The 19,751-nt window shown below is 37.3% G+C and overlaps 1 protein-coding gene across 15 annotated transcripts in view; it reads left to right on the top strand.

Annotated features, from left to right (window-relative positions):
* The window catches only part of DLG1 (discs large MAGUK scaffold protein 1), a 281,505-nt gene that overhangs the window by 17,329 nt on the left and 244,425 nt on the right, over positions 1 to 19,751 (top strand). Inside the window, exon 1 of one of the 15 annotated variants that reach the window (XM_012528055.4) lies at positions 15,831 to 16,396. The exons of 11 other annotated variants lie outside the window; for them this stretch is intronic. In XM_012528055.4, the coding sequence (XP_012383509.2) occupies positions 16,367 to 16,396 (30 nt within the window). In that variant the 5' untranslated portion in view covers positions 15,831 to 16,366. Of the gene's footprint in view, positions 1 to 15,830; positions 16,397 to 19,751 lie in introns of those variants that run through there. 3 more of the 15 variants (XM_058295599.2, XM_012528056.4, XM_004465900.5) reach the window with 3 other exon arrangements.

Genomic DNA, 19,751 nt, shown 5'->3' on the forward strand with positions numbered 1-19,751 from the left:
ATTTGAAAAAGGACTAATTTCCTTAATTACCAGCTCTGTTAACCCAAGAAACCTCTTCTAGATGAGTAAGAAAATAGCCAGCGTTCAATAGGAAATTGACCAAAGGTCATAAAGGGGCAATTCAGAGAAAAAGAAATATAAATGGGCCAATAAACTTGTGGAAAGATATTCAACCTCGCTTAAAACACATGCAAATTAAATTGAAAAAAACATTTTTTAATGGATTTGGTTGTCAAAGATTAATTAAACGTGATGAAACAAACTCATGCTGTTGTTGGGAGAGTACAACCACAACACTGTGCAAAATTATGCAATAAAAACCACAAGGCTTATGGGGAAAGTTGGAGTTTGGGAATTTTATGAATGACATATTTAAAACAATAAGAACCTAGTAAAAATAACAGCACAGTTTTACAAATCAAATGATTAAGAAATAAATAACTACTACAATAAATGGGAAACTTTACCAGGGAAAAGATTCAAGTTTTCCTATGGTGGTATACGTCAGAAGGTTGCAGCTTGTGAGTGAGCGTGAAATGTTGCAAGGGGGTTTCTCTGAAATCAGATGAAAACTTTTAACATCAGATGTGGATGAGTGTAACTCAAAACACTCAGTGAACTAAAGTAGCTGGTAGATGTTTGAGGTATGTGTATTTTGTGTACTCCTGTGTGGCTCAGTTCATCTGAGTTCAGTTTTCTGCCATCACATAGTGTTTCTCAGGAATGAAATTGTGTATGAGCAAATGTGAAATTTGCCTTATGCTCAGATTGTTCCCTTAACATATCAGTCACTTTGAAACAAATTTGCATTTTCAGAACAAGCATTATAGCAGAACCGACTGTGTCTTTAGGTGCCCATCTGTATGCATTATGTTGTGTATATTCCCAAGTGTAATATACAGCAAAAATTTTACAAAGTGATTATGCCTGTATTCCTAACTACCACCAGTATGTGCAAGTCTCAGTTGCTTTGCATTTTTGTCAACACTTGCATTGTCAGTCTTTTTATTAATAGTTTTAGCCATACCAGTAGGTGGATAATGGTACTACATTATTGTTTTGTGGGTTTTCTGTGTTTTGTTTTTTTTTTCAAAGGAGGTACTGGGAATTGAACCCAGGACCTTGTATCTTGTTCATGGGAAGCAGGCACTCAACCACTGAGCTACATCCACTCCCAGTGAGAGTTGGTTTTTGTTTGTCTGCTTGTTTTTTTAAATGTATTGAAATATATCATTCATACATAAACCTGCATAAACAATAAGTGTATAGTAACATCATACAGGGCTCTCATACCTCACCCTACCACCAAAATCTTGCATTGTTGTGAAACATTTTTAACTAATAATTAAAGAGCATCCTCAAAATATTACTGCTAACCAAAATATCTTACATTTGGTGTTTTTTCCCTCAGCCTACCCTGTTGTTGTTGTTATTATTTTTTATATCATTTATACATGAACATACATAAACAATAAGTATATAGTAAAAGTTGTGAACTTACAAAGCAAACATGCATGACAACATATGGGGTTCCATACATCAGCCCACCACCAACACCTTGCATTGTTGTTAGACGTTTGTTACAAAGTATGACAATGTCATAAAAATCTTTTATTTTTATTTTTTTTTAAGATTTAAAAAATATTTCTCTCTCTTCCCCCACCCTCATTGTTTGTCCTCTTGTGTCCATTCGCTGTGTGCTTTTCTGTGTCCGTTTGCATTCTCGGTGGCACTGGGAATCTGTGTCTCTTTTTTTTTTCCCCCAAGATTTATTTATTTATTTATTCTCCGCCCTGGTTGTCTGTTCTCTGTGTCTGTTTGCTGCGTCGTCTTCTTTGTCCGCGGAATGGGAATCTGTGTTTCTTTTGTTGTGTCATCTTGTTGTATCAGCTGTCTGTGTGTGCGGTGCCGTTCCTGGGCAGGCTACCCTTTCTTTCGTGCTGGGCAGCTCTCCTTATGGGGCGCACTCCTTGCGCATGGGGCTCCCCTACGCGGGGGACCACCTGCGTGGCACGGCACTCCTTGCGCGCATCAGCACTGCGTGTGGGCCAGCTCCACACGGGTCAAGGAAGCCCGGGGTTTGAACCACGGACCTTCCATGTGGTAGACGGACGCCCTAACCACTGGGCCAAGTCTGTTTCCCTGTGTCTCTTTTTTTTTGTTGCGTCATCTTGCTGTGTCAGCTCTCCTTATGTGCACTCTCCTTATGTGCGCTCTCCTTATGTGCAGCACCACTCCTGTGCGGGCTGCGCTTTTCGCGCGGGGCAGCTGTTGAGGGGCACACTCCTTGCATGTGAGGCTCCCATATGCAGGGGACACCCCTGCATGGCATGGCACACCTTGCATGTGGCACTGCGTGTGGGCCAGCTCACCACATGGGCCAGGAGGCCCTGGGTTTGAACCCTGGACCTCCTATGGTAGGTGGATGCTCTATCAGTTGAGCCACATCCACTTTCCCAAATTCTTTCTACCAACAGTAATTCTTACCTTACATTTGGTATTTTTCCCCCCAGCCCACCCTATTATTATTTGTTAAATATATTTTTATGGCAGAAGTTGTAAACTTACAAAACAATCATGCACATGTACAGAATTCCTGTGCAACACCCTTTTATCAACACATCACACCATGGTGGAACATTTGTTAACAGATGATGAAATAATATCAGACTATTATGAGGTCCATAGTGTACATTTAGCACACTTTTTCATATTCCCGCATTATTAACACAATACATCTTTGGCAAAGATGCATGAATATTACATTACTGTTAACCACAGTTCATAAATCAGTCCAGTTGTGTTTTTCCCATGCGTCTCCATATTCCCACTAGCCTACAGTAGTGACGTGTATCTACTCTAGCTAACAAAGGACACTCTTGCATCTGTACCATCAACCACAGTTCTTATCCACCACTAGGTTTACTGTATTATTCAATCCCTGGATTCTCAAGCTTTCTTTCAATTGACATTTACATCCCTAGACTACCCTTTTCAGCCACATTCTGATTTATAAACCAGCTGTTATCACTATAATGTGTTACTATGAACTCTATACATTTCCACACTTTTACAGTAAATTAAAACTTCTATGTACATTAAACATCAGTGGTCCATCTCAGCCTTCCTCTTTTTTTTTTTTTTTTAAGATTTATTTATTTATTCATTCCTCTCCCCTTTCCCCCCTACCCCCCACCCCAGTTGTCTGTTCTCTGTGTCTATTTGCTGCGTCGTCTTCTTTGTCTGCTTCTGTTGTTGTCAGCAGCATGGGAATCTGTGTCTCTTTTTGTTCCATCATCTTATGTCAGCTCTCCGTGTGGGCGGCACCATTCTTAGGCAGGCTGCACTTTCTTTCGCGCTGGGTAGTTCTCCTTATGGGGCGCACTCCTTGCGCGTGGGGCTCCCCTCTGTGGGGACACCCCTGTGTGGCAGGGCACTCCTTACACGCATCAGCACTGTGCATGGGCCAGCTCCACACAGGTCAAGGAGGCCCGGGGTTTGAACCGTGGACCTCCCATGTGGTAGACGGACACCCTAACCACTGGGCCAAGTCCACCGCCTCAGCCCTCCTCTTAATCTCCTTCAAGAATCCATCACCTACCACCAGAGCTTGAAGATGTTTTCCTACATTTTCTTTTAGCTTTATGGTTCTTGCTTTTATATTTAGGTTTTTGATCCATTTTGAGTTAATTTTTGTATAAGGTGTTAGAAAGGGTTCCTCTTTCCTTCTTCTGGCTATGGATATCCAGTTGTCTGAGCACCACTTATCAAATGGACTGTTCTGCCTGAACTGGGTGGGTTTGACAGGCTTGTCAAAAATCACTTTACTGTGGATGTGAGGGTCTGTTTCTGAACCATCAGTTCGGTTCCATTGGTCTATATGTCTGTCTTTATGCCAGTACCATGTTGTTTTTACCACTGTAGCTAGGAAATATGATTTAAAGTCTGGAAGTAAGACATCGCTTTTCCTTTATAAGATGTTTCTGGCTATTTGTGATCTCTTACCTTTCCAAATAAATTTGATAATCATGCTTTCCATTTATTTTTAAAATGCTGGTGGAATTGTTATCGGGATTGCATTGAACTTGTGTATCAATTTGAGTAGAATTGACATCTTAATGATATTTAGTCTTCCAATCCATGAGCGTGGAATGTTCTTCCAGTTATTTAGGTCTTTTTTTATTTCTTGTAACATTGAGTTGTAGTGTTCTGAATACATGTGCTTTGCATGGTTGGTTAAGTTTATTCCTAATTTTTAAAATTCTTTTAGGCTCTTGTAAATGGAATTTTCTTCCCCCTGACTTCCTTCTCAGAATGCACATTAGTAGTGTCTTTTAAAGCCTGTGTCATTTGCTGTAAGTATAGTTACACCGGCTTTTTTTTTTTTTTTGTTACTGCATGCATGGAATATCTTTTTCCAGCCTTTCACTTTCAGTATTGGTGTCCTTGGGTCTAAGGTGAATCTCTTGTAAATAGCATGTAGGTGGCTCATATTTTCTTATCCATTCTGCCAATCTGTGTCTTTTGATTGGGGAATTTAATTCATGAGCATTCAATGTTTTTACTGTAAAGGCAGTTCTTATTTCACCCATTTTGACCTTTGGGTTTTATCTGTCATATTTTATTTTTACTACTCTTTTGAGATTTTTAGATAATTTTCCTGGTAAAAGCTTTATTTCTAGACCCTCTTTCAAGCCTCTCTCTCCTGTCTTTTCTTTTCAGGCTGTATGTAGCACACTGTTTAGTATTTCCTGCATAGCCAGTCTTTTGGTTACAAACTCTCTCAGTTTCTGTTCATCTGTGAACATTCTGAACTCATCCTCATTTTTGGAAGAGAGTCTTGCTGGATATATGATTCTTGACTAGAAATTTTTCTCTTACAGTATCTTAAATATACCACTGTTGTCTACCGCCATGGTTTCTGATGAGAAATCAGCACTTAATCTTAGTGGGTATCCCTTGTATGTTATCTGTTGCTTTTCTCTTGCTGCTCTCTGAATTCTCTTTGTCTTTGGCACTTGACATTCTGATTAGTGTGTGTCTTGGAGTTGGTCTGTTCGGATTTATTCCGATGGGAGTATGATGTGCTTCTTGGATATGGCTATCTAAGTCAGTAGGGTTGGGAAATTTTCTACCATTGTTTCTTCATATATTCCTTCTGCCCCTTTTCCTTTCTCTTCTCCTGGGACACCCATAACATGTATGTTTGCATGTCTCTTGTTGTTTAGTTCCCTGAGACCTTGTTTTTCCATTCTTTTCTTTATCTGTTCTTTTCTGTGTTCGCTTTTGGAGACCATTTATTCAAGCTCACCAATCTTTTCTTCTGCCTCCTCAAATCTGCTATTATATGATTCCAGTGTATTTTTAATTTCATTTATTGCACCTTTTATTCCCATAAGATCTGCAATTTTTCAATATTTGCTTTCAAATTCTTTGTGCTCATCTAATGTCTTTTTTTTTTTTTTAAGATTTATTTATTCTGCTCCCTTTGCCGCTTGCGGTCACTGTTTGCTCTCTGTGTCCATTCACTGTGGATTCTTCTGTGTCTGCGTGTCTTCTCTTTAGAACTGATCCTGGGACCTTCTGATAAGGGAAAGATGCACTCAATTTTTGAGCCACTTCAGCTCCCTGGTTTGTTGTGTCTCATTATCATTCCTCTGTGTCTCTTTTTTTGTTGCATCATCTTGTTGTGCCAGCTCTCCATGTAGACCAACTCTGCATATGGCCAGCTTGCCTTCACCAGGAGGCACTGGGAATCCAAACCTGGGACCTCCCATACGGTAGACAGGAGCTCAGTCACTTGAGCCACATCTGCTTTCTGTAATGTCTTCTTAATATCTTTAATCTCTTTAGCCATCTCATTGAATTTATTAAGAAAATTTGTTTGAATTAGTTGTTTCAACTCCTTTATGTCATCTGGAGACATATCTTGTTCCTTTAACTGGGCCATATCTTCCTGTTACTTGGTATGGATTGTAATCTTGTAATCTTGGTGTGCCTTGGCATCTGGCTTACTAGATGTATTTATTCTGGGTATAGTTTCTCTCTTTAGTTTAGGACTTTCTTGCCCTTTCTCCTTTGCTGGTTGTGTAGTAGGAGCCAAGGATGTAGTTGATGCTGTAAGCTATGGAGCCTCAAGCTGCCTTCATTTCCCCAGGGACCAATGAAGCTTCTCCCAACTTTCTCCTTTGCCAGGGGTAGGGACAGTGCCACAGCCCTGTGTAATAATCCAAGTCATGCTGGACTTTGCAGTTTTAAATAGGGCTGGCATAGGACGCCTTATTGAGAGGGCGGTGTTTGTGCCAAGATTTGGAAGTTGATGTGACTATCTGGGAGGGAGCATTCCAGTTGGAGGGAATATTCTGTGCAAAGTCTAAAGCAGTTGGGGAGTCTGGAACATATCATATAGCAAGATAGCCAGAATGGCTAGAGCAGAGGGAGTAAGGAAGGAAAAGAGTAGTTAAGACATGAGGTCATAGGGTAAGGCAGGGGCAGATCATATGAAGCCTTTGCAGAATTTTGGAGCAGAGGCATGACGTTATTTGACTTTAGCTTTAAAAGATCACTTAGACTGTTATTTTGAAAATACACTATAGGCAAAAAAGTGTAAGAAGCAGGAGACCTGGTCAGTAATCCACTTAAGGGTGGATGTTAGCTTGAACTGAAGTGGTGGTACTATGTGGTTGAATTATGGATATTTTGAAGTAGAGAACCAGGATTTGAGGACAGATTGGAAAAGGGTTGTGAGACTAAGAAAGAAGAGATTTCACTTCAAAATCCCTTTTTGATAGAAGCTTTCTTTTACCTCTCAGATTAAGTCAGAACCTCAGTTTTAGCACTTTGTATCTCTGCTTGGTAATATTAATCTCTTAAAAAGTAAGTTTGTATACACTCAAATATATATTGTTATTTAGGTTTCTTTACTAAACCATAGGTTCCCTGAGGTTAGCAACTTCCTTAATTACTGAAATATATGCAATATTTGTACATAGTGTAGTTCAAGAAATATTTTTTGAATGATGTGAGATGTGGTTCTTTTCATAGTATAGTTGAGTACTAGGCTAAAGATTATTCAGTTTTTTTCTAACTTGTCATAAAAAATTTCAAAGATGTAGTAAAATTGAAAGAATACTATAGCAGAAGCATCCATACATTCAGTAATTACTAACATTTTGTCGTATTTGCTTTTTCTGCAGAATTCTCTTATAGCGTTGTTTTGTACAGCCAGTCTAGCGGTATCAAACTCTCTCAGGTTTTGTATATCTGGATGTAGAATTCTTGGTTGGCACTGTTTTACTTTCACACTTTGAACATTTCATCCCACTGCCTTCTTGCCTCCATAGTTCCGTTGAGAAATTAGTATTTAATCTTACTGAGGCTCCCTTGTATGTGACACTTTGCTTTTCTCTTGTGGCTTTCAGAATTCTGTCTTTATGTTTGTCATTTGTTAGTTTCATTTTAACATGGTGTGCTGTGGGTCTGTTTGGGTTTACCCCTTTTGGTCTTTGTTGGCATCTTGGGTGTATGTATTCATGTATTTCATTAAATTAGGAAGTTTTCAACCATTATTTCTTTTAATATTCTCTCTGCCCCCCTCTCCTCCTTCTGGGTCTCCCACAATGTGTATATTGGTCAGCTTAATGGCTGACAGGTTCCTCAACTTTATTCACTTTTCTTCATTCTTTTTCTTACTTCTTAGACTGAATGATTTCAGTTGTATTCAAGTTCACTGAATTGTTCTTCTGCCATCTCCAATCTGCTGTTGAACCCCTGTAGGTAATTTTAAATTTCTCTTCAGCTCTGCTTGGTTCATTTTCATAATTTCCATCTCTCTGTTGATATTCTTTTCATAATATAGTGTTCATCTATCATTTTTCTAGTTTCCTTTAGTTCTTTGTCCATGTTTTTCTTTAGCTTTTTGAGTATAGTTAGGACTATTTTTAAATAAGTCTGTGTCTGAAATCTCCCAGGTCTTATCGTCCTTATTGATAGTTTCTAATGATTTCATCTTTTCCTTTGCCTGGGCCATGACTTTCTTTTTTTTTTAATAAAGATTTATTTATTTATTCCCCCCCCCCCAGTTGTCTGTTCTCTGTGTCTATTTGCTGCGTCTTCTTCTTTTTCCGCTTCTGTTGTTGTCAGCGGCATGGGAATCTGTTTCTTTTTGTTGCGTCATTTTGTTGTGTCAACTCTCTGTGTGTGCGGCGCCATTCTTGGGCAGGCTGCACTTTCTTTTGCGCTGGGTGGCTCTCCTTATGGGGTGCACTCCTTGCGCGTGGAGCTCCCCTACACAGGGGACACCCCTGCGTGGGATGGCACTCCTTGCGCACATCAGCACTGCGCATGGGCCAGCTCCACATGGGTCAAGGAGGCCCGGGGTTTGAACCGCAGACCTCCCATGTGGTAGATGGATGCCCTAACCACTGGGCCAAGTCCGCTTCCTGGGCCATGACTTTCTGTTTCTTTGTATGTTTTGTAGTCTTTCATTGAAAACTGGACATTTTGCTATTTTAACATGTTATCACAGGAATTTAGACTCTGAGACATGTTTCTTAACCTTGTATCCAGCTGTGTTATGACAGAGCTTTCTTTTAATGCCAGGAGCTTAAAAAAAGGAAAAAATATAGAGAGGGAGGGAAAGAAGGAACAAAGAAGGAAGAAAGGAAGAGAAACACCTGTCCCAGTCTTTGCAGATTGTCCTGTGCTTCATTCTCACATTACAATATGCAGCGGCGCATCACAGCCTTGACAAGTAGGGGCAAATTAGGAACAGAGAAAATATTTAATGTCCAATAGTTTTTTCAAGTATTTACTCATTTGTTCAGGCAGTTTATTCATGCAACACATATTTATTTATTGTAGTTTCAGACTTAGGTATTATGAAATCAGCCAAGTTTCTCCTTAATGTCTAAAAAAAAAAAAAAGAAGAAGAAAAATGCAATCCCCAACTGTTTAAGAAAGTGTTAATAATTCTGGAAGTTGAGTATTATCCTGTGTATCCACTAGAGCACATTTGGTTGCAAATAGTAGGAAAACCAACTCAGACTCCAATAATGAAAAGGGATTTGTTTGCCCATCTAACTACAGAGGTCAAATGGGTCCCAGGGGTCTGGAGATAAGAATCAGCTTTCATTGAAAAAATGAGGCTTGGATTGGAATGGGTGGATAACCACATTAAAGGGTAGGTATTAGGTCTATAAAATGCAAAACAAGGATAAGAACAACCGTCTTCAGAGTTTTGGGTAAACCAAATGGGTAACCATGGATAGCCTTCTTAAATCATCATGGATATTTAATAAATTATAACTGCTATGATTATATTTATTGTTTCTAATACATTTAAAAATTCATGATGCACATAGTAGATACATCATAAATCCTTGTGAAATAATAATGATGATAGTAATAAAACACTATTGGACATGATTCAAAATGATTGAAACCAATGAAACCATATTGATGTTTCCCATAACTCTTCTATGCTTAACTCATGTCGGAAGTGGATATTAGGCAGTTTACGATTAATTAATTAATTAATATTCTGCCCAATTCCCAAAAGGACATTGGTGGATAGAGTTCACATTGGCAGAGGAAATTGTGAGTTTTGTTACCTTTATCATCAGTAAGAGGAAACTGAAAATCAGATGAGTGCCAACAGACACTTTAATTACTGTGGATTAGAGCCTAGTCTGTATTATCTCTTTTTAAAAAAAGAAGTTTTATTGAGATATCTTCACATACCATACAGTCTATCGAAAGTGTGTAATTAGTAGCTTTTAGTATAATCACAATGTTGTGCATTCATCACCACAGAATTTTTGGAACACTTTCATTACTCCAAAAAGAAAAACACTGCATCCCATTGTAGTCACCTCTCAATCCCTCTGTCCTTCCCTAGACCTGCATACCCATTACTCTAATTTCATTCTTTATAAATTGATTTATATTTATATTTTATATAAATGGAATCGTACACTATGTAAAACTTTGTGTCTGGTTTCCTTCATTTAGCATAATAGGTTTTTTTTTTTTGGTCTGGTTAACATCTTGAAACATTAACATACATTTGTTCAGTTTAAAAGAAAAACAGTTTTATATATGCAATATTAGCCATATTCATATTTCACATGAGGTTTTACCATACTATACAGTACCCCATGTTACATTTTTTAGTTTTCCTTTTAGTAATATACATGATCTTAGACTTTCCCTTTCAACCATGTCATACGCCTGTAATAGCACTGCTAGTTACAGATACTATGTTGTGCTTTCACCTTTTCTCTTCATTTCTAAAGATTAACACATGTCCTTTTTACTAATTCTGAACAAGTTAACCCTCAGCTTTCCATTCTCTACCTCATTCTATTTTCTGGTCACCCATATTCAAGTAACTAACTCTAAGAGATTACACAATATATTTGGTTCATAATAGCACAATTGTCCTTCATTCCCGTGAGCTCTTTTATTTTCTTCTTCTGGTTTTCAGATTCTTCTTTGTGTTAGCTCAGTATCTTCCTGATGTCCTTTATCTCTTTAACCATATTGTCTTTCAACTCATTAATTTGACTTTGGAAATTTGTATAAATCTATTTGAATAGTTATCTCAAATCCTGTGTCTTAACTGGGGCTTTGATATATTCCTTTGCTTGGACTGTTCTATTTTCTTCCTATAGCTTGTTATTTTTTGCTGATGTCTAGGCATCAGATTATGATGGTGAGTTTGCTGTGATGCTCAGTTTCTCTCTCTTTTGTAATAATTTAGTAGCAGGAGACTTATTGCTGTTCTTTGATTCTTGGTTCAACCTGTTCAGTGTCTTTAGGATTGTCTGTGTTAGTTGCTCAAATATGGATCCTCAACCCTATAATGGGATGCAGGCCCTCTTCCAAGGGCTTTTAGGAGGGAGGCTATGAAGGCCAGTGAAAGCCTCTCTTCCTTACTTTTAATTTCCTCACATGTATTTCAATGGCCGACCAGCAGATGGCGATCTTTGGAAACCCTCTCAGTCAAAGCCAGGTCATAGTGTGCTCACTGCAACATGGATGGGATCAAAGTAATGGAGAATCCTGCCTGGAGGCTAAGAGCCTCTGAGGAAGTCAAACTTTCTCAGAGACAGTTTCCAAGCTTTGCCGGCAATCCCCGTTTTCTTGTATGGAATGTAATTCCACTCCCTTCAGCGTCCTCAACAACCAGATCTGGTCCTCAACAACCAGGGTGGGTGTTTGAGAGGGTTGGATCTCTTTATTCCTTTGTAGGCTCCCAGGGCAAACAATAATGTGCCCTCACCCAACCTAGAAAAGTTCATGGGACACAGCAGACCAACTTTGTGGGCCAAAAGCGGAATCATCCTCAGGCTGTGACCCTTTCACTCCTGGGGAGTTAGATGCCTGCATCTCCCTCTGCTTGTGGAGGGTGGCATGAACCAGATGAATTCAAAGCTCTGTGTTTCTAGCCTGGGGGTGGAGTGCAGGTAGCTGCAGCTGCATCTTCTACTCAGGGTCTTAAAGTTGAGGTTCTTTTCCTGTTGCTCTCTCTTTTCTGGGTGGTTTCCATCCTTTATCTGGTATCCTAAACGCTAGAACATTTTTTTTCTAGGTCATTTCTGCTTGTCCTCTAGCTGTTTTTTTGGGAAAGAGTCCCTTGTCTTTCTATTCTGCCATCTTACTGGAAATCCTCCCAAGTCTGTCTTGAACTAGTATCAGCCAGTAGTGATGGCTTCTGTTTCCCTCTTACATGAGCTTGCTTTTTCTTTGAGGAGCTAGAGAGTAAATAGACTTTTCACTCAGAACTGATAAAATAAAATTTGAGAAATGTTGTTGGTCTAAACATACTGCAATATTAATATCTCAAAATCAACATATGTTCCCTCTTTTTAAAAAATTTTAGTTGTATATATTTTCTGACTCTACACACAAAATACTATAATTTTAACATGTAATCAATGTAAAAATTAATGCAATACTTAATATTCTTTTGTTGTTGCTGTTTAGTTTTATATTTATTTTATATTAAGAAGTTGTATTTTTGCAGAAAGATCATGCTGAAAATACAGAGTTCCCATATACTTACCCCCATTTTTAACATTTTCCATTATTGTGGTACCTTTTTTATAACTGATGAAAAGATATTATAATTGTACTGTTAATTATACAGTTGTCCATAGTTTTTATGTGCCTCAGTATTAGGTGAAGTATCTTCTGTCCCAGATGGGAGTTGCCTTATATTTGAGCCCTTATAAAATTGTTCTCATTACAGAATGACTTTTAAGTTATTTTGAACAGTAAATAACTTTTTGTGGGGAACACATTGACTTGAAAAGTCTATAGTTAGTGCCCATTTGGATATTTATGGAGGATGCAGTTTATTTGGAATTTAATACAGTTAAATAAGCTTGTGACTATGTTCTTTAAAACAGCAAGTATTGGATATTATTTGAAAGATTGCTTTTAAAAGTAATGCAGGGAAGTGGATGTGGCTCAAGTGAAAGAGCTCTTGCCTACCACGTGGGAGGTCTGTGGTTTGGTTTCCAGTGCCTCCTAAAGAAGACAGTGAGCTTGCAAGATGGGCAGGTGTGGCAAGCTGACACAACAAGATGACACAAGGGACACAAGAAGAAAAACATAATGAGAGATACCACAAAGCAGGGAACAGAGGTGGCTCAAGTGATTAGGTGCCTTCCTTCCACGTCAGAGGTCCCAGGTTCAGTTCCCAGTGCCTCCTAAAAAAACAAAGATGATGAAGAGACACAGCAAGTGTAAACAACAAGGGGGTGGGGAGAAATAAATAATTCTTTAAAAAATATATATATATATAGTAAGTAGTTACATTGTGGAACTTAAGAATATATACATACAGGACAAATGGGAAAAACTATATTGATATCATATGGATACTAGCAGTGATTTGGGATAAAATGTTGGGTGATAGTTTAGTACACAGATTTGAAAAAGGCAGTATGTCAGACCCCTTAGAAAGAAATCAAGTTGATAGGTGAGATTAAAATGATTATTAGATGATTAAAAAATGTGGCTGTACTCATAATGAAGACCCTAACATATAAGATGAATGTGAAGAGTTTTGACTACATTGTTTTCTGAAATGTAAATGAAATAAAATATTTTTAGATACATTATTTTAATAATATGTATTTTTAAATACTTATTTGTTAAGTAAATCAATAAATTTAAAGTAGATATTTGATTATTTCATCTGTATTCCTACAGGTTTATATTTAAGTTTGCAAAACTTTTAAAGTAGTTTTTATTTGCAAAATGGGGTATCTTATTTTCAGGGTCATTTCAGGCAGTTTTCAATTTCGTGATCACCATTAATATAAACATTAGAAAGGCTGTTCATGAATTCAGCAAGTATTTGAGTCCCTGTTATATTTTGCTCACCATGCTACCACCCAGGTGCTGGGGATAAAGTGTATATGAGACATTCTTGAATTTTGCTCTGTGGGACAGTTGAAAGCATTTTGTGGATCCCGAAAAAGATCATAATCTTAAAACGAATCCATTCCTGTAGGTGTGGGACCCTTTGATTGAACTGGATTCACTTGGGGACTTTGATTGAATTATATTCAGTGAGGCATGATCCAGGGTTTGTCTTGGTCCTTGTGCTGGCATCCTTTAAAAATGGAGGACTGAAAGCAGAGATGCAAGAGAAAAAGCTGCAGAGAAGAAGAGAAGGAACCCAGGAGCTCAGAGAGGAACTCGGGAGAGAGGAAGCTATAGAGGGAGCAGCCAGAAGCTGAAGCAACAAGACCTGGAGGAGAAGCAGATGCCTCCATGTGCTTTGCCATATGGAAGGAGCCCAGGATTCCCTGTAGCCAGCCTTCAGTGAGACAGCATCTCTGATGATGCCTTGATTTGGACATTTTCACAGCCTTAGAACTGTAAGCTTTTAACTTAATAAATCCACATTATAAAAGCCAACCAGTATCTGATACATTGCTTCCAACAGCTTTTAGCAAACTGAAACACCCTCTTAGAGGTTAGAGTGCAAGAAGTTTAGATATTGGAACACACAAATGTCGTATGTGAAAGAGGTCTTAGTATCTATCAGGTTTTTGATTATATAAAAGGGGAAATTGAGACCCCCCACAAAGAAAATGACTCTTTAAAGTTATACAACCTGTTAGTTGGCTGAAACAATATCTCTGACTCTTAGTGTAGTAATTTTCATCTTCTACTGTTACAGGGTCTACCAAACTTAAGAATGCCTTCTCTGGGCTAGACTATTTTATATATAATGAGAGAAACCAGCTGAAAGTGTTTCACGTATTGCTTTGTATTCCTTCACAAAATGGCATTCCCCATCTATACTTAGATATTGCTGTATTATTTTCAGTATTTTGCCTAAAAATGATAAAACTTAATTATTTCACAAATCACAACCTTTGAGTGGGCTTTACTCTTTTATGCTGGGACTAAATGATCCTTGAGGGAGCTGGGGGTCTTCAATGGGATGTAATTCCCAGGCAGTTTGTTCTGCATGGGGGAAGGCATGTGTTGGCCTATGATGAAATTTACTTCTGCTCATCTCGAAACTTTATAGCTATATATACATGTATATAGATAAGTGCTGTACATATATTATTTTTTTAAGATTAAAAAATTTTTTTAAATGTATTTCTCTCCCCTCCTCCCCCCGTCCCCATTGTCTGCTCTCTATTTCCATTCACTCTTTGTTCTTCTATGTCCGCTTCCATTCTTGTCAGCAGCACCACACATCTGTGTCTCTTTTTATTGTGTCATCTTGATGCGTCAGCTCTCCGTGTGAGTGGCGCCACTCCTGGGCAGGCTGCGCTTTTTTTTGTGTGGGGCGTCTCTCCCTGTGGGACGCACTCCTTGCGCAGGGGGCTCTTCTACGTGTGGGACACCCCTGCGTGGGGGACACTCCTGCATGGCACAGCACTCCTTGTGGCGGCAGCACTGCACACAGGCCAGCTCACCACAAGGGTCAGGAGGCCCTGGGTTTGAACCCTGGACCTCCTGTGTGGTAGGTGGACGCTCTATCAGTTGAGCCACATCCGCTTCTCTATTATTTCATTTAATGCTCACAACAGCCCCATTAGACTTCTGTTTAGGTAAAGTTCGACTGGACCTATCTCAGATATATTTTATGAGGCTATAAACAAAAGGCTATCACCTTACATGTAGTAATAATAGTAATACAGTAATAATGAGGATCTTAACTATGTGATAGGTACTGTATTAAGTGATAACACTTGTATTAACTCCTTCTCATAACCTTGTAGTGAAATTTGGTTAGTGTAAAAGTTGCTGATGTAGCCAATGGGTATTTGAAATGTTAGGGATAGGAGTGGAGTATAAAAAGTGAATGGGAACAGTCCAGTTTGAATTTGAGGTCATTCATAATATCTGTGGACTACAAGGTGACATTGTGGACAGAAACTGCAGGTAATACTCTTCCCTACTATACATTTTTAAAGGGAGACATGGTTTAGGCTTATGAGACTGAAAGCCAGCTGTATCCCTATGCCTCATCCTCTAGCTCTATCTCAGTGATTCTGAGAACAGGATATGAATTTACAAAGTTAGATTACCTCTGAGTCTTGAGGAGTTTCAGATGGTACAGAGTTATAATTGTCTTTTGTAAGTGTTTAATTTTTTGGGGGTAGTGGTTAGGTGAAAGGGATTTATTTAGTTGTTTAAGTTTAAATTTGGCTTCATTAATAAAATGTTATATATATTTTTTCAATAAAGAGAGAATAGGTAATATTTTAAGTTATTACATTTTGCTTTTCCTGCTCCCCTTCTCAAAAATACCACATGGAATGTTCCATTCATTACTGCCTGAGAAAGTCATTACTTTGCAAGCTGCAGTTGCTGAAATGGTTTAGTGGAAGAAATGTTTGCTTGCATTTTTTGTTTTAGTGATTTTTTAAAGTAGTTTCTTGAATATTCAAACTATCACTAACAAGGAAGAGCAGATTTAAATTTGTTGGGGAAACCTCTGGAGCATTTCATCAGAGGACTCTGTCAACCTCCTGTTTTGAAAAGAGGGATTAACGAAATAGCATCTGAAGCAGCAGTTAACTCCTGTGGAACAAACCTTGACATCTTCCATAGTGTGTTTTGTGGGATAATTTAAAGTTCTTCAGATACAGATTGCATAAAGAAGATTGTAGAGCACATGACATTCTGGTTTCTTGTATTTCAGATAGTAGAAAAATTGCTACCTCTAAGAATGAATCCTGGAGAGATCTTGTCACAGTTATAACTTTTCATCTATGGCTTTATGTCACAACTTAATTTTTAGTTTTTTTTTCAAATAGGAAACTTAAAATAGTTTTGCAATAAACTACTTTATGTGCAAAATATTTATTGTAATGGTAGAGTAATGGATTGCCTGTGCATTGTAACCACAAAGGTAAGATAACAATATATATGTTTCATTGTTAGTGACAGAATGTGAGACCTTTTTGTTTATAATGTATTTTAAAATTAAGGTATAACGATTGTTATATATTTGAAAAAATATATAACATGGGATGCTTAATTTATATCCTTTAGAAAAGGTAATATTCTTAAATATTTTTCAAATAGCTAAAAATAGTGTGTTGAATGATAATTTTATCCCCGAGATTTACAGGAGGCTTTTCTCCTACCAGCGAGGGTTTAAAAGGCCTTGATTGTTATTTAAATCTTCCAGCAGATATGTTATCTCTTTATTTTCTGTCCCAACATGCCATGCTAGTTTAAATTATAATTCATTTTGAAAACATTTTCTGGACTCTTCCATCTACCATAAATATAGTTAATATTTTTTTTAGAAGAAAATAGTACTGATTGTGTTGCCTTTGAATATGTGCTGAATTGAATTTAAAATGATCAAACTTATGCAAGTACTACTTCAAGTCTCTTTTGCTTGGTGTCCTCAAGGTGCAGCCTACTTACTTCACTTAATCTCTAAGTTTGACTTCTTTCATTCCTGAACGCTAGTTTGTGGACATTGTTTAATTGTGTTATTATAGATTGTAGATTTAGGACACTTATATTTTAAATGTATACATTTGTTTTTAGAAAAATATGCAATAATTTACCATTTTGGTTTTTATATCTATGTGCTTATGATGCCACATAGTGATCATTAGATGGAATTGTTGAGATAGTTTAATGATATTCAGTAATAGAGGAATAAGTAAATTTGTAAATTCTGAAAGCCAGCTGTTACTATTCCTTTATGATGAATTATTTCTCACAAGAGGGAAAGTGGGAAAATTGATGTAAATTAGCCTTTTTGCTTTTTGCTCACACAGAGTTATAGTTCGCACAGTAGGAGTTTTTGATAGGGTACAGCCATACCCATTATGTGGTCACATTTCTCGTTTATAAATGAATCTTCTGTGTAGAAGTGAACATTCTTAAAGAATGTTGAAAGGGCACATAAGTGTGGAAAATAGGGTTGTTTTTTTTTGTTTATTTCTCTGAGTTCTTTTTGTGGTTATATCTGTTTGGTTTTCCTTATGATTACCTTTTATCATTCCATTCATTTTAGTTTTTCTTTTTGGTATTGTCGCAAGGTTATTTGAAACGATCTATCTTTTTCTCTGCCCTGTCCTCCTTGTTAGATTTAAGAATTTTCTAATTTGACCCTTTCCTTTTTTAGCAAAAGAAGCTACTACAGTTAAAAGGGATGTAATCATTATCCTCAAAAAGTTTTTATAAATTTTTATTATGTAACTTTTAAAGCAGAAATAGAAAAAGATGTAGGTTGGAAATTAGAAAGCCTAAAACATTATTTGTGAGTTAACATTTGAAAGAGCTAAATTAATTTGCTCTATTGTTAGAAACCAATCCTTTGAGCATATTTAGTACTTACAGACAAAAGAGTAAAATTCTTGATTTTCTTTTCAACTAGAGCATGACAATGTTTGCTCTTCCCACCCCCCACGCCCAGATTTTTTTTTCTCCTTTTTTCCCTGATCTTTGTATGGTTTGTGGCTTTACATGTGTTTTTAAAGCCTGACAACATAGTTGATGTAATGTTATCATATTAACTAAAACATCTTTCAAAGTGAAATGTTTTTCATCATCCGTCTTCTCTCTCTCTCCCGCTTGTGTAGGCAAGGTGAAGTAGGTAGGCATGTTGCATCATTGCTACCATGGATACCCTTAAGAACAGGCATGTGGGTTGAGTTAAAGCAATGATGATGTTTTCTGTTGTTGTTTCCCCCCCCCCCCACCCCCGTACCTACATGGTCTTCAAAATGAAGACCCTTTCAAAATGTTTGCAGAAGACTAGGTTTTGAGATGAGATGACTGAATCATCACTGCTACTGAACTGCTAAATCTCGTCCTCCATTTATAGTAGCATTCATGTCAGTTACTAATTTAAGGTGATCAGTAGCTCTATATTCCTTTTCTCATTAATATGTTTTAAACACAAACAACGATGTAATGTTTGCTTTGCCACTTAATAAAAATGAAAATGTATTTTAAAAAATATTTTATACATATAAATACTTGAAGGGAAAAAGATTCTAATGAGCCTATCCATCACATCGTTATTTATGATTATTGTTAGTATACTTACATATAGATTTTTATGTAGTTAAATTTACTCGAATATGGTATTTTATTTTGTGCTTTCCATATAATATCTTTCTAAGATTTTTATTTCTGTGTTTATAAACTTTGGCGTTTTTGTTAGCTTCCTTGTATACATATATATCAGTTGGGATGGAGTTAATATTATTGGGGGCAAGGTAGGGAAGTGTGGTTTCATCAGGTTCGTTATCACTATAGAAAAATTAACTCAGAGCATACAAGAGCTACTGAGAATGATTTGGGAATATTGTTATATATGGTTTTTTTTTTTATGTTAGCAGTGAAATACCACATATAAACTGCAGCTAAGGACATGGATGTTCTTTAGCATAGAGGCTTCCTAGCTGTACAGTAACTTTGGAGAGAGTACAAGAATTTCTTGTAGTAGGATCATATCTTTTCTCCATCTTTTGTAATATTGCTTGTTCATCAGGTAGAAGAGGGATGTTTTCTATCACTGTTCATTTTAGGGGCCATTTAGGTGACAGGAAAGCAATCTGTAAAAAAGTTGTTTTTGTTTACATTTCATGAAACCTAGTTCATTTCAACCTAGTGTGTGCTCTTGATTAAGCCTAGGAACAAAAAAAAAAAACAATTTTCATATTTCAGGAGAAATACTACTATTACTATTATTTAACTTATTTGCCAAAAGTTTGGAGTCCATGTTAAGTGCCATCAGAGAATGTTTAACAGTGTTTGAAGTATATGCAGCCCTGGGAGTCTCTCCCAGTTAAGGACTCCACAATGCATGTATTTAAGAGCTGAGATCTTTATGCATAGTAGTTTCCTCTGTAGGCCTTACCCCCAAATACTATTAATCATTCAGATTTCTGTGTATGGATTACTTCCTCAGGGAAGCCTTCCTTGATGCCCAAGATTAAATTTGGTGTGTCTATAATTTCTCTAAGTATACTTTACTTTTCTTTCAAACAGTGTATCATGTATTTGTGTATTTGTTAATGCAGGTTTCCCTCACTGGACTGAAAGCTTTCAAAAGTAAGACTTTTATATTTTGTGGTATTCCCAGTGCCTGACCAAGTGCTTGACATATAGTAGGTACTCAGTGAATATTTGTTGAATGATTGACGCTTCGGCACAGATGATCCAGACTTGTGGATTTAAAAAAAATAAATGAATATTTTACTTTGTAATGCATTGTAAGTCCTACTTTGAAT

The sequence above is a fragment of the Dasypus novemcinctus genome, chromosome 4 (assembly GCF_030445035.2).
Source record: "Dasypus novemcinctus isolate mDasNov1 chromosome 4, mDasNov1.1.hap2, whole genome shotgun sequence".
Classification (NCBI taxonomy): Eukaryota; Metazoa; Chordata; class Mammalia; order Cingulata; family Dasypodidae; genus Dasypus; species Dasypus novemcinctus.